This window comes from Anolis sagrei, chromosome X (genome assembly GCF_037176765.1).
Source record: "Anolis sagrei isolate rAnoSag1 chromosome X, rAnoSag1.mat, whole genome shotgun sequence".
Taxonomy (NCBI): domain Eukaryota; kingdom Metazoa; phylum Chordata; class Lepidosauria; order Squamata; family Dactyloidae; genus Anolis; species Anolis sagrei.
The window spans coordinates 54,608,833-54,623,879 of NC_090034.1; the positions used below are offsets into that span (position 1 = coordinate 54,608,833).

At 43.8% G+C, this 15,047-nt stretch overlaps 1 protein-coding gene across 4 annotated transcripts in view; it reads left to right on the forward strand.

The window, feature by feature from the left end:
- CELF5 (CUGBP Elav-like family member 5) overlaps positions 1-15,047 on the forward strand; it is a 66,056-nt gene that overhangs the window by 36,410 nt on the left and 14,599 nt on the right. For all 4 annotated transcript variants that reach the window (XM_060784989.2, XM_060784990.2, XM_060784991.2 and 1 more), the window contains exons 6-12: positions 1,897-2,043; positions 2,373-2,514; positions 7,260-7,409; positions 8,332-8,394; positions 8,528-8,626; positions 8,770-8,913; positions 9,038-9,177. In XM_060784989.2, the coding sequence (XP_060640972.2) occupies positions 1,897-2,043; positions 2,373-2,514; positions 7,260-7,409; positions 8,332-8,394; positions 8,528-8,626; positions 8,770-8,913; positions 9,038-9,165 (873 nt within the window). In that variant the 3' untranslated portion in view covers positions 9,166-9,177. The remainder of the gene's footprint in view (positions 1-1,896; positions 2,044-2,372; positions 2,515-7,259; positions 7,410-8,331; positions 8,395-8,527; positions 8,627-8,769; positions 8,914-9,037; positions 9,178-15,047) is intronic.

The following is a 15,047-nucleotide window of genomic DNA, read 5'->3' on the forward strand; positions in this document are numbered from 1 at the left end:
CACAATGCTTTTGTGATACTTCTCTGTGTGCAGAAGGGATTGATTCTGCATCAAAAGTTGCCAGCCACCAGCCAGAGTTTGGTGGAGTATCATTTTCTGGAGGTATTAAAGTAGAAGCTAGGTTGTTATCTGTCGGGGGGGGGGGGGGGTGATTGTGCCTTCCTTAATGGCAGAAGTGGGTTGGGCTGGATGGCCATCTGTCGGGAGGGATTGGTTGGCACCTTCCTTAATGGCAGGAGGGGATTGGACTGGATGGCCACCTGTCGGGAGGGATTGGATGGCATCTTCCTTAATGGCAGGAGGGGGTTGGACTGGATGGCCATCTGTCGGGAGAGACTGGATGGTGCCTTCCTTAATGGCAAAAGTGGGTTGGACTGGATTGCCATCTGTTGGGAGGGATTGGTTGGTGCCTTCCTTAATGGCAAGAGGGGGTTGGACTGGATGGCCATCTGTTGGGAGAGATTGGACGGTGCCTTCCTTAATGGTGGAAGGGGGTTGGACTGGATGGCCATCTGTCGGGAGGGATTGGATGGCATCTTCCTTAATGGCAGAAGGGGGTTGGACTGGATGGCCATCTGTCAGGAGATATTGGATGGTGCCTTCCTTAATGGCAAAAGTGGGTTGGACTGGATTGCCATCTGTTGGGAGGGATTGGTTGGTGCCTTCCTTAATGGCAAGAGGGGGTTGGACTGGATGGCCATCTGCCGGGAGGGATTGGATGGCATCTTCCTTAATGGCAGGCGGGGGTTGGACTGGATGGCCATCTGTTGGGAGAGATTGGATGGTGCCTTCCTTAATGGCAGAAGAGGGTTGGACTGGATGGCCATCTGTCAGGAGGGCTTGTATGCAGTCTGTCAGAAATATTAAAAATTAACTGAGTATTTTTTAATTACAAAAGTGTGAGTCAAGAAGTGAAAGAGTTAGTAGGCCGAAGCCTGTTCGAGTTAGTGGATCTAAGCTAGTGTTGTCCTGAGGAGGGTGAGATGAACCTCTGTGTGAGAGAAGCCTTGTGTGAGAAAGCTCCAGTGTGAAGGCTACTGTATGTAAAGCTACTATGTGTTTGTTTATTTGTGTTATGGAAGCCTAGGTCTTGTAAATAGTGCAACCATATTATTTTTCAACAAAGAAAAGCCTCCTATGGAATTGGTAACATAACATTGTTTTTGGGCTACTGGTGTTGGGTCACGCCGCTGCTAATAAGCTACTCTGTTGTACATTTATGGTGCCTTTCTGAATGGCAGAAAGGGCTTGGACTGAATGGCCATCTTTTCGGAGGGATTGGGTGGTGTCTTCCTTAATGGCAGAAGGGGGCTGGACGGGATGTCCATCTCTCGGGAGGGATTGGATGTTGTCTTTCAAAATGGCAGAAGGAGGCCGGACCAGACGGCCCTGTCAGGAGGGTTTGGATGGTGTTTTCCTACCTGATAGAATGAACTGTATAGAAGTCCTCTATCTTCCTCCTCCCCTTCTTTCCTCCTCCCCTTCTTTCCTCCTCCCCTTCTTTCCTCCTCTTCCTCTTTCCTCCCTCTCCCTCTTTCCTTCCTCTCCCTCTTTCCTTCCTCTCCCTCCTTCCCTCCTTCCCTCCTTCCCTCCTTCCCTCCTTCCCCTCTTCCCCTCTTCCCCTCTTCCCCTCTTTCCCTCTTTCCCTCTTTCCCTCTTTCCCTCTTCCCCTCTTCCCCTCTTCCCCTCTTCCCCTCTTCCCCTCTTCCCCTCTTCCCCTCTTCCCCTCTTCCCCTCTTTCCCTCTTTCCCTCTTTCCCTCTTTCCCTTTCCCCCTTTCCCCCTTCCCCTCTTCCCCTCTTCCCTCTTTCCCCCCTTCCCTCCCTCCCTCCCTCCCTCCCTCCCTCCCTCCTTCCTTCCTTCCTTCCTTCCTTCCTTCCTTCCTTCTTCCTTCCAGGGTGCCTCCTCCAGCCTCGTAGTGAAATTTGCTGACACAGACAAGGAGCGGACGCTGCGCCGGATGCAACAGATGGTGGGGCAGCTGGGCATCCTCACCCCGTCCTTTGCCTTGCCTTTCAGCCCCTACGGGGCCTACGCGCAGGCGGTGAGTCTCCTTGCCCAGAGAACCCAGGTGGGAAAAGAGCCGGGGGCGAAACGCTTGTTACCCCAAGCTGAACCTGAGCCAAGAGTGTGATGTGGCAGCTAAAAGGGTCAGTGCGATTCCAGGCTTTCACCAATAGGAACATAGTGTCTGGATCAAGGGAACAATCCTTTGGTGTGGCCTCCCTTGGAATAAGACCCCTCTGGTCACCATTCAAGGAGGAGATGGACAATGTGTCCAGTGAAGAGTGATGAAAATGATGCCCAAACGTCTGGAAACAATTAATCTTTACCTGCAGTGGCAAAAATCCGTTTGCTTGCCTGTTTTTGCAGCTGATGCAGCAGCAGACGGTCCTATCGGCGTCACACAGCAACTTCGTCAGCCCGACCCTCACCTTCTCTCCGTGCCACATCCAGCAGATCGGCACTGTCAGCCTCAACAACTTGCCCAGCTCTCCCATCACACAGACATCAGGTATGTATATATCTTGCGAGGGGGTGTAAATGTACAAGGAGTGTTGGGAAAGGCCTGCAAGGCAAGCCTTGTGAGATCAAGGTCTCTAGAAGTAGTAGGACACCACCCACTAGATGGGAGCCAACAGCGTGAAGTGGCAGCGAAAACAGCCCATGCGATTCCAGGCTGGATCCATAGGGGTCTAGATAATAATAATAATAATAATAATAATAATAATAATAATAATACTTTATTTATACCCCGCTACCATCTCCCAAGGGACTCGGTGCGGCTTACATGAGGCTGAGCCCACAACACATCAATCACAAAGCAATAACAACAAATAATACAAAGCAATAAAATAAAACTCATAACAAAAAAGCAATAAACATTAGCAATAACACATCGACAGTTAAAACCTATGGCTGGGCCAGATGCAATAATTAAAATTTAAAGATAATGCCGAGCATGAACAGATGAATATGAACTAGGATAGAGTTTTCAGAGAGGGATGGGGCAGGCAGACATTCCTAGATCCATAGTAAAGTGCATTTAGAGGACATAATGCTGGGAGTTTCCTTATTCTGGGAAGGCACACTGGAACAACCACGTTTTCAGGCTCCTCCTAAAGACTGCCAGCGTTGGGGCATGCCTGATGTCCTTGGGGAGTGAGTTCCATAGTCAAGGGGCCACCACCGAGAAAGCCCTCTCCCTCGTCCCCACCAATCTTTTCTGCTTTGGTCAGTTCCCCCCAAACTCCTTTAGTAATCACATTTTGGCATATCAGGTTTGTGGTCCAAGTTTGGTCCAGATCCATCAATGTTTGGGTTCATAGTGCTCTCTGGATGTAGGTGAACGACAACTCCCCCAAATCGAGGTGAATTTCCCCCAAAGACCTCCAGTATTTTACTGGTCATGGGGTTTCTGTGTGCCAAGTCTGGTCCAATTCCATCTTTGGTGATGTTCACAGTGATCTTAGATTGCAGGTGAATTATAAATCCCAATACCTACAACTCCAAAATCTCCACGTCAATCCCCCTGAAACCCTACCAGTATTCCAATTTGGGCATATTGGGTATGCGTGCCAAGTTTGGTCCAGATCCGTCATTGTGGACCTAAGCTGGTGTTGTCCTGGGGAGCAAATTCAAGGTGCAGGTCATGACCTATAAAGCCCTAAACGGTTCGGGCCCCGCCTATCTCCGCGATCGCATCTCCTTCTATGAACCAGCGCGAGCTCTAAGATCTTCTGGGGAGGCCTTCCTCTCGGTCCCACTACTGCCTCACGCACAGTTGGTGGGAACGAGAGAGAGGGCCTTCTCAGTGGTGGCCCCCTGTCTCTAGAACGCCTTTCCAAGGGAAAAAAGACAGGCCCCATCCCTCCCCTCTGTTTGTAAGAGCTTAAAGACCTGGTAGTTTCAACAAGCCTTTGAAAAGGACCAGTTCTAACTCAGCCCCACTACGGCCTTATTCTTCCTACCAGTTACCCAGATTCTTTCCTCTAATTGGCCCTGGAATGGACAGCCACAGACCTAATATTATTGTTGCCTGCCATAGCATTGCACTTAATTCCCGGGCCCCCTAGAATTTTTGGGCTTGCACAAATCTTGGCCTAGCCTTTTAAATTTTTAATTGCCTTGAACAGGCAGGATTACTTTTAATATATGTGTGTTATGGCGGCAATTTTTATGCTTATATTTTGTTTGATAATCTTATGATTATGTTGTTTTTACTCTGCATGTTTTGTGATATTACTTGGGAACCGCTCTGAGTCCCCTCAGGGAGATGGAGCGGTATATAAATAAAGTATTATTATTATTATTATTATTATTATTATTGTTTGGGTTTATAGTGCACTCTGGATGTCGGTGAACTACAATTCCTATAAATCCCTACAAATACCTCCAGTATGTTTTATTGGTTGTGGGGGTTCTGTGTGCCAAGTTAGTTCTAGATCCATCATTGGTTGCAGGTGAACTATACATCGCAGGTGAACTATACTCTTATAAATTATGGTGAATTCTCCCCAAACCTCTCTAGTATGTTCTGTTGCTCATCAATTCCTGTTTGCTGTGTGCCATAGAAAATAATAGGGAAGGGTTAAGGGGGAGACAGTGGATGGGATCATGCAAATTCAACCCCAATGGAGAGTCTCAGCAACACTGGGATGTCTGTGGTGGAGGAAACACATGAAATCTAGGAGGAAATTGTCCCCGTATGAAAGCATCCACTTGAGTGGAGGGCAGTGAGGTGTTGGTGGAGGACATTGGCAGGGCTCTTGAACATGTTCATGGCGCTCACTATAACCTGCAATGTCATTGGAGGGAGGGCCATTGGAGGTGTCTCCTGAGAAGTGGGAGCTATAGCCATTTGTGGAGGCAGGAGCTTGTCTGTGTAAGTGGACACCCCAGCCACACACATATACATATTTTCACTTTTATTATGTGTATAGATAGAAGATAGGTAGATAGATAGATTTATATACCACTTTATTATTATTATATTTACATATCACTTTTTCATACATATAAGATGGGTGAAACCTGGCTTGAAAACAGTCCAAGGAGTCTTAGGGGACCACAAGCTGAACAGGAGCCAACAGTGTGATGCTGTAGCTAAAAAGGCCAATACGATTCTAGGTTAATGTTTGGATATTTGACTTAAAAGGATCTAGAGGTCTCAGAAGACCAGGAGCCAATAGCATGATGCAGTAGTGAGGCGCACTAATGTGATTCCAGGTTGCATTTATAGGAGTCTAGTGTCCGAGGGAAGTCGTCCCCCCGTGACTTAAGGAATGACTTAAGGATCTGGGGATTTTAGCTCTGGGAAGAGAAGGCTGAAAGAAGGGGCCATGAGAGCCATGTTTGAATACCTGGAAGGATGCCCCATTGAGGAAGGGGGAAAGCTTGTTGTCTAGTCTAGAGACTATGATATATAGATCTATGGATCCAAATGTCAGAGATTCTGCCTAAACGTTAGGAGCTTCCTAATAGAAAGAGCTGTTAAAAAGTCAAATATGCTGCCTGGCCATTTATCGGGTGGGATCAGATGATGTCACTGTCAGAAATATTAAAAATTGACTGGGTATTAAGCACTGAAAGAGTTAGTAGGCTGAAGCCTGTTGGAGTCATTGGGCCAAAGCTAGTGTCACCCTGAAGAGAGTGAGTAGGCCGAAGGCTGTTAGAGTCATTGGGCCAAAGCTAGTGTCACCCTGAGGAGAGTGAGTAGGCCGAAGGCTGTTAGAGTCATTGGGCCAAATCTAATGTCGTCCTGAGGAGAGTGAGTAGGCCAAAACCTGTTAGTCAGTGGGCCAAAGCTAGTGTCACCCGGAGGAGAGTGAGTAGGCCGAAGGCTGTTAGAGTCATTGGGCCAAAGCTAGTGTCACCCTGAAGAGAGTGAGTAGGCCGAAGGCTGTTAGAGTCATTGGGCCAAAGCTAGTGTCGTCCTGAGAAGAGAGAGTAAGCCGAAGCCTGTTAGAGTCATTGGGCCAAACCTAGTGTCACCCTGAGGAGAGTGAGTAGGCCGAAGGCTGTTAGAGTCATTGAGCCAAAGCTAATGTCGTCCTGAGGAGAGTGAGTAGGCCAAAACCTGTTAGTCAGTGGGCCAAAGCTAGTGTCACCCGAAGGAGAGTGAGTAGGCCGAAGGCTGTTAGAGTCATTGGGCCAAAGCTAGTGTCACCCTGAAAAGAGTGAGTAGGCCGAAGGCTGTTGGAGTCATTGGGCCAAAGCTAATGTCATCCTGAGGAGAGTGAGTAGGCCGAAGCCTGTTAGAGTCAGTGGGCCAAAACTCATGCCGTCCTGAGGAGAGTGAGTAGGCCAAAACCTGTTAGAGTCAGTGGGCCAAAGCTAGTGTCACCCTGAGGAGAGTGAGTAGGCCGAAGCCTGTTAGAGTCATTGGGCCAAAGCTAGTGTCACCCTGAGGAGAGTGAGTAGGCCAAAACCTGTTAGAGTCAGTGGGCCAAAGCTAGTGTCTTCCTGAGGAGAGTGAGTAGGCCGAAGCCTGTTAGAGTCAGTGGGCCAAACCTAGTGTCTTCCTGAGGAGAGTGAGTAGGCCGAAGCCTGTTAGAGTCAGTGGGCCAAACCTAGTGTCTTCCTGAGGAGAGTGAGTAGGCCGAAGCCTGTTGAGTCAGTGGGCCAAACCTAGTGTCTTCCTGAGGAGAGTGAGTAGGCCGAAGCCTGTTAGAGTCAGTGGGCCAAACCTAGTGTCTTCCTGAGGAGAGTGAGTAGGCCGAAGCCTGTTAGAGTCAGTGGGCCAAACCTAGTGTCTTCCTGAGGAGAGTGAGTAGGCCGAAGCCTGTTAGAGTCAATGTGCCAAGCTAGTGTCACCCTGAGTGGAGTGAGTAGGCTGAAGCCTGTTAGAGTCAGTGGGCCAAAGATGGCGTCGTCCTGAGGAGTGTGAGAGAAGCCTTGTGTGAGAAAGCTTCAGTGTGAAGGCCGCTGCGTGTAAAGCTACTGTGTGTTTGTTTGTTTGTTTGTGTTATTGAAACCTTGTAATTAGTGCAGCCATATTATTTCACTACAAAGAAGAGCCTCCTATGGAAGGGATAACATGGTGTGTTTTTGTTCTTCTTATCACTTGGGGCTACTGGTGCTGGGTCATGCTGCTACTCATAGGTTACTCTGCTGTAGATTTATGAGGAGGGTCTTTTGTTAATAAGCCCACTTGCCCAACAGTCACTAGCCATTCCTTGATTTTATGGGGTGGGGGGGGGGGGGTGAGAAGCAAAAACCAAACAAACCCATAACATGAGCTCCTTTTCATCCCTTTAGGTTTACATTCACCCTCCCTGCTGGGCAGCACTGCCGTTCCAGGGCTGGTGGCCCCCCTCACCAACAGCTTTGCTGGCGTGGTCCCCATTCCCAGCAGCCACCATCCCAGCCTGGAGGCTGTCTATGCCAATGGGCTGGTGCCCTGCACAGGTAACGGGGGCAAGTGACCATTTTGGACTATGGATGCCATCATTCTCATTCTGACAACTCTGTTCGACTGCCAAAGGAAGGGCTCAGAGGTGTCGTTTCTTCACCTTCTTACAGCACCGTCTATGAATCAGAGCAGGGGAATTCAACTCCCAGCATCCCTGACCGTTGGCTCAGGCACCTGAGGCTTCTGGGAGCTGAAGTCCAACACAGCTGGTTTGGGAATTATGAATCAGAGGGAAGTTGTGAAAGGGTTATCTAGTGTTATCTAGTGTAGGGTTATCTAGTGTAGTTATCTAGCGTTATCTAAGGGGAGACAAGGATCATGACAGACAATAGGTATGAGCTTTGTAAAATTATTTTTATTAACAACTAGCTTGGGTACCTGGTGTTGCCACACACATATATGCATATTATCATTTTTATTATGGGTATAGATTGTATACCATTTTTTAAATCTTAGGTTCAATAATTCTGTGTTTAACCTATGCTTATTAGTATAAGGAGTGGGGTAATAGGGAGTAAGAACCAACAGACAATGAGTGTGTACTTTCTAGAATAATATTTTAATAATAATAATAATGAATATTAATTATAATTTTTAATATACCACTTTTCTCTCTCAAAAGAGAATAGCTTCAGTAGTTGTGTACTTAATCCATGTTTACGTCTTAGGTGAGTGCATTGGTTTTAGATTTAGTTGTGTTACATATCAGTATTGATGTTTTATTCTTATTCTTATTCTTACTATGTTTTTCTTTAATGTGCTCCAAACTCAGTGGGGTTTGGATGAGTGACATTCTCCTTTTTCTCATCTTCTCCCACTGAGATGCTGATGCTGATGCTGATGCTGATGATAATGGTGATGGTGATGATGATGATGATGATGAAGCATTTCCTCAATGCACTTCTCCTTTTTTTTTAGCTCAGAATCCGTCGGTAGGAGAGGCGCTCCATCCCGCCTTTACTGGAGTCCAGCAATATGCAGGTACCTTCGCCACTCTTGTGCTTCAGGTTGTAGTCCGAACCTCCCCTCTTTGGAAGGGATCGTCTTCATGTCCTTGGCTCGCCCCTTTAGGTCCGGACTAAAGCTTGGCCGTTTCCCCGTCTCTTCCTTGCAGCTGTCTACCCGACGACAACCATCACCCCGGTAGCTCAGGCCATCCCTCAACCTCTTCCCATTATTCAGCAACAGCAGCAGCAGCAACAACAACGAGAAGGTCAGGTGCTTCCCTAGACTGAGACACTGTCCTCCTACTGATGCAACCTTTACTCGTATTGGCTTTTTCGCCACAGCATCAAACTGTTGGCTCTCCTCAGACTCAGACTTTAATACACTCAACTCTAACTCTTTATTGCTCAGGTCCGGAAGGCTGCAACCTCTTCATCTATCACCTCCCGCAAGAGTTTGGCGACAACGAGCTGATGCAGATGTTCCTTCCCTTTGGGAACATCATCTCCTCCAAAGTGTTCATGGACCGAGCCACGAACCAGAGTAAATGTTTTGGTGAGTGGATCCGCAGAGGAAGGACGTTGTTCCCTTTATGCAAGGAATTTACTACGGGAGTTCATCCCGCTTGTGTTAAAAGCCTCCCTGATCTTCTCCCTGCTTTTCTTTCTCTCCGTTGTAGGTTTTGTGAGTTTCGACAACCCCTCCAGTGCCCAGACTGCCATCCAAGCGATGAACGGGTTCCAGATTGGCATGAAAAGGTTAAAAGTCCAGTTGAAGCGGCCCAAGGACGCTGGTCATCCCTACTGAGCAGGGATGCAGGTTCGTATAATCAACGTAATTGGGATTTCACATCATCTGATCCCTCTCGACAGATGGGCATCCATCCTCATAGACAGCAGGTTAAATGGAGAAATAGGGGTATAGAATCATTGAATCATAATGCTGGGAGAGACCCCATGGATGATTAGTTCAACACTCTTCTGCCAGACAGGAGAACACAATCAAAATCCTCTAGACAGATGGCCTTTTAGACTATTATTATTACTAATATTGGGACCCAGTGTTGCCTGGGTTATTTGAAAAAGTCAGTTTTTAATTGTACAAAATGCATAAGATTGTGGGTGAACTACAACTCACATGATGCCAGGCTCACCCTGAGAAACTCCACCAGTACTTAAAGTTTGTTATGTTGGACAAATTTGCTTTAGAGGCATCATCGGTGGGGTTCAGTGTGCTCTCTGGCTGTAGGGTAAACTACAACTCCCACTATAGTGAGTCAGTCCCCTCAAACCCCTCCAGTAGGTTCAATTGGTCATGGGGGTTCTGTGTGCCAAGTTTGGTCCAGGTCCATCAGTGGAGGTCACAGTTTCTCTGGTTGTGGGTGAAGTACAACTCCCAGAAAGGAAGGTTGGTTCTCCCCCCCCCCACCCCGCCCCCCAAAAAACCCCTCCAGTAATCAAATTTCAACATTTTGGGTATGTGTGCCAAGTTTGGTACAGATCCATCAGTGTTTGGGTTCATAGTGCTCTCTGGATGTAGGTGAACTACAACTCCTATAAATCCCTTCAAAGACCTCCAGTATGTTTTGTTGGTCATGGGGGTTCTGCGTGTTCCAGGTCCATCGTTGCAGTTCAGAATGCTCTTAAATTGCAGGCGAACTATACATCTCAGTACCTACAACTCCTATAAATCATGGTGAATGTCCCCCAGCCTCTCTTGTATGTTCCCTTGCTGATCAATTCCTCTGTTTTCTGTGTGCCATAGAAAGGAGTAGGAAAGGGTTAATTAAGGGAGAGGCAGTGGGCAGGGTCATGCAAATTCCACACCAATGGAGTCAGAAACACTGGGGTGTCTGTGGTGGAGGAAAAACAGAAAATCTAGGATGAAATGGTCCTGTATGAAAGCCTTCACTTGGGTGGTGGGCAGTGTGGTGTTGGTGGACGACATTGGCAGGGCTCTTGGACATGTTCATGGCGTTCACTATAACCTGTCAAAATACACAAAATAATCTATGTCAGGAATAATTACTCAGGGAGCATAAAGCATATGATATTCAGTGTATACCTCAGTATAATTCAATGTATTCACATAGTGTTTTATTTTATTTTATTTTGTTTTATTTTATTTTTATTTTGAAGTGGTCCTATGACTGATCAAATAAATAAATATTATTATTATTATTTCCTGTATTCACATAGAGTGAAATGGAAAGGAGCAACTGCTCTCAAGCATAATCCATGTAATACAGTCTTATAAAGTAAATTATAAAGGAGCAACCGCTCTCAGACATACAGTTGTAAGATCCCAATATATACAGGTTTCAGGGAAGCATATGCAATACAAACTCTTTTCAAATAAGGTGAGAAGACAGTGAGTCATAAAGTCCACAATCCAGAAGAGAGTTCAAATGGCAGTAGTATCCAAATGATGATGGAGATTAGCTCTCAAGAGAAATCTTCATAGGGAAAATCCTACAGGGATGCCTGGGTAATATTATATACCCTGTTTTGGGGATAAATTCCCCTTCTTCAGGAGTTAATAACACAGTGATATTGACTCATGTCTATAACAAAACATAGAATAACAAGCAATTACCAGCAAATTTTAAAAAGTGAAGATAACCCATACAAAAGAGATAGTTACTTACATAGTGCCTGAAGTTTTACATAGAGTGGCTCTGCTGAAGGTGATTCAAATTGCGAGTAATGTTAAAGATCCTTCCGCAATCTTATATAGAGTATAGAGGAACTTAGAGGAAACCGCTAAAGTTAAGTGACTCATTAAGTCCCTGAGGAGAAAAGGTTTTAAACTTAAAGATCCAGTACATTTCCCTAAGGGATAATAGTTTTTCCAAGTCCATATGAGGTTTTGGAGTAATACATTCCAGAGCACAAAATTTAAAAGAATTAGGTAAGTGATTACATTGTGTAAAGTGTGAGTATAAAGAGGATTTGGTAGAAAGACATTTAATTCTGGATTTATGTTCTGAGATTCTGATTCTTAGGGGTCTACTCGTTTTACCAACATACCATAGATCACAATCACATGCCAAAGGTAAATGGCATTGCTACTGTTGCATGTGGAGAAATGTTTCAGTGTAGTGCCCACTTTGTTTCTATAGTTAAAGACCTCCTTGGTCTTCCAGGATTGTGAGCAGCATTTACAATGTCCACAGGGGTAGTGGCCTCTCAAGGTGCTTTGGGGTATAATGGTGGGAGTAGTTAAGTCAGTATGAATTAAGAAATCTCTTATATTTTTAGTACGTCTATTGCCAAAAATGGGTAATCTTTCACAACCAGGAATATCCTGTAGATGATGCCAGTGCTTTTGGATAATTCAGGTGATGTGTTTGGAGTAGTGTGATACTTCTTGAGTCCAAATGATTTGATTTTTGGTAGATTTGGAATATTCTTTCAGTAAGGTGGTTCTATCTATTTTGTCAGTCTTATCTAATGCTTTTCTTATGACATGTTTAGCATAACCTCTGCTTCTGAATTCATGGCTTAAAGTAGTACTTTCCTGAGTAAAGTGTTCCTTGGTGCTTGAGTTACGCTTAAGTCTGAGTAATTGTGAAAAAGGAAGATTGGTTTTTAAACGGAAGTGGTGAAAGCTATTATAATGAAGATAAGAATTTTTGTCGGAGGGTTTTCAAAAGTTCTTAACTAGGTGTTTATTTTGATATTTGTATACCGTAACATCCAAAAAATTAATATGTGATGAGTTAAGATGGCTAGTAAACTTAATGGATGGATGTATAGTATTAATCCAATTTGAGAATCCCACTGCGGCTTCGTTTGTTTTGAATACCATGAATATTTCATCAATGAATCGGCCATAATATACAATGTTAGTGTAATAGATATTTATGGATGGATTTAACAAAATGGTATTCTCTAAATTAACCATAAATAACTTAGCAACAGGGGGCCAATGGACTTCCCATTGCCACACCACAGACCTGAAAGTAAGATTGATTTTGAAAATGGAAATAATTTTTCTCCAAAACTATGTCTAAGAGGTCCATCAGGAAATGTGTGGGTGGATGCAACTTGGTTCTGTTATGGAGGACATTTTCTATGGTGGTGCAGGCCTCATCTCATTGAATGTTAGTATAAAGTGAAGTGACATCAATAGTTACCAAAACATTATCCTCTTCTATTTTGAGATTTTCTATAATGTTAATAAAGTGCTTTGTATCTTTGATGTAGGAGTCGCAGAGGGGGACAAAAGGTTGGCAAAAAAGTTCAGGTATTTAGCAGCTGGTTCCAATAGTGAAGATGAACCAGAAATAATTTATTAACTTTATTTATACCCCGCAAAATCTCCCGAAGGACTCGATGCAGCTTACAAAGGCCAAGGTCGCAACAAGCAACAACATACAAATATAACAGTAATGAGTCAACCTGGGTGGGGAGATGCCTTTATGAATCTTAGGAAGAATATAAAAGATTGGAATCCTAGGGAAATCATTCTTTAGAAATTTGTAGGTAGACAAAGAGATATATCCCATAGATAATCCCTCTTGACATACAACTCTAATAAGGGACTGAATATGTTTTGTGGGGTCTATTGAAACAGGTTTGTAAAAATTATTATTTGATAACTGAAGATTGACTTCCTTGATGTAATCTTTTTTGTTAAATAATACTATGGCTCCCGCTTTATCTGCAGGTTTCCAAACTATTTCTTTAAGGTTACTCAGTTTCGACCAGTGTGGTTCTTTCTAGGTTAGACAGACTGGAGTGGAATGGTTGTCTGTGGGCGATTAGCATGTTAAAGTCCCTCTCTACCACTTTTTCAAAGCATTTGATATGTATATTGTCTGTGGAGGGGCAGAAAGTAATTTTGGGTTTGAAGGATTCTATTGTTGTGTTAGATGTTCTGTTTGAGAAAACGAATACTTCTAAATAATTTGAGTAAGTCAATGCGTGCTTGGAATGCATGAAATTTTGGGGTGGGCACAAATGATAAACCTTTATTAACTACTGACCTTTCTAAATCAGATAACTTGTAATCAGATAAATTAACAATCAGGTCCGGCGTCTCCGGTTTTGGCCCCTTGGAAAAAAAATAGTAGTAGAAGACGACGAGGAAGATGGTCAATTCATATTCCTTGTCTACTGGATCTTCTTAAGGGAGGTGAATCAGAGACTTCAGAGACTTCAGAGTTGTTCTCTGTGGGTCTTCCTCTGTAGAGGAGTCTGTGAATTGAGGATGGAACCGAACCTTTCTCCTAGAGGGGACTTGCTCTTTATCCAATAGCCATGGGTAGACTCGATTGGACTCATAACCATTACAATCTCTTTCAATTTTTTTAATTTTTAATTTCTTCACCTGGTTGTATAAATCACTACATTTTTTGTCAATAGTCTCCAACATGGTAGAGGATGTTGTATCTTTCATAAGGTTCTCCATGAGATTAGTTGTTCTAGTTTCTCCACCCTTAATAGTAGCATTAGATTTCATGATTTATAATGCCATCAAGTCCAAGGAGCATTTGTTTAGAATCTTAACCCATTGCTGTAGAAAATCCCTATCTTCTTTGGACATGCCGGTTTATATACACTTAATCCTCTAAGTATCATGTAATGTTTTATGTAATCAGCTAATGGAGATGGATGTTTCTTTGTTTCCATTTTTCTAAATCATAAAACAAATTGCTGGTTTGAGAGGACTCAGCTGCTGGTACATGGTCAATAAGTGACCTGTTTTTGGTGAGAGACAAAATGTCTTCTTTATCAAAACTAAATGTACCAAGCCAGTCATCCATACCAATATGGCTATACACTCATTGCGATCTCTTTCAAATTTTTAAATTTTAAATTCCTTCTCCTGGTTGTATAAATCACTACACTTTTTGTCAATAGTCTCCAACATGGTAGAGGATGTTGTATCTTTCATAATGTTCTCCATGAGATTAGTTGTTCTAGTTTCTCCATCCTTCATACTGTTATTAGATTTCATGATTAATAATGCCATCAAGTCCAAGGAACATTTGCTGTGGAAAATCCCTATCTTCTTTGAATATGCCGGGTGGTTTATATATCCTTAATCCTCTAAGGATCATGTTATGTTTTATGTAATCAGCTAATGTAGAGGCGTAATGATCCAAACGGATGTTTCTTTTTTTCAATTTTTCTAAATCATAAAACAAATTGCTGGAGTGGGAGGACTCAGCTGCTGGTACATGGTCAATAACTGACCTGTTTTTGGTGAGATACATAATGTCTTCTTTATCAAAACTAAATGTACCAGGTCAGTCATACATACTAATATGGCTATACTACTATACACTATCCCAGAATACTTGTAGGGTTTCAAAATACACAAAATAATCTATGTCAGGAAAATTGGATTGTGGACTTTATGACTCATTGTCTACTCACCTTATTTGAAAAGAGTTTGTATTGCATATGCTTCCCTGAAACCTGTATATATTGGGATCTTACAACTGTATGTTTGAATTACACTGAAGTATACACTGAATATCATATGCTTTATGCTCCCTGAGTATTTTTTCCTGACATAGATTATTTTGTGTATTTTGACACCCTACAAGTATTCTGGGATAGTGTATAGTAGTATAGCTCACTATCACCTGCAATGTCATTGGGGTGAGGGCCATTGTTGTCTCCTGAGTAGTGGGAGCTATAGCTATTTGTGGAAGCAGAAGTGGACACCCCAGCCAC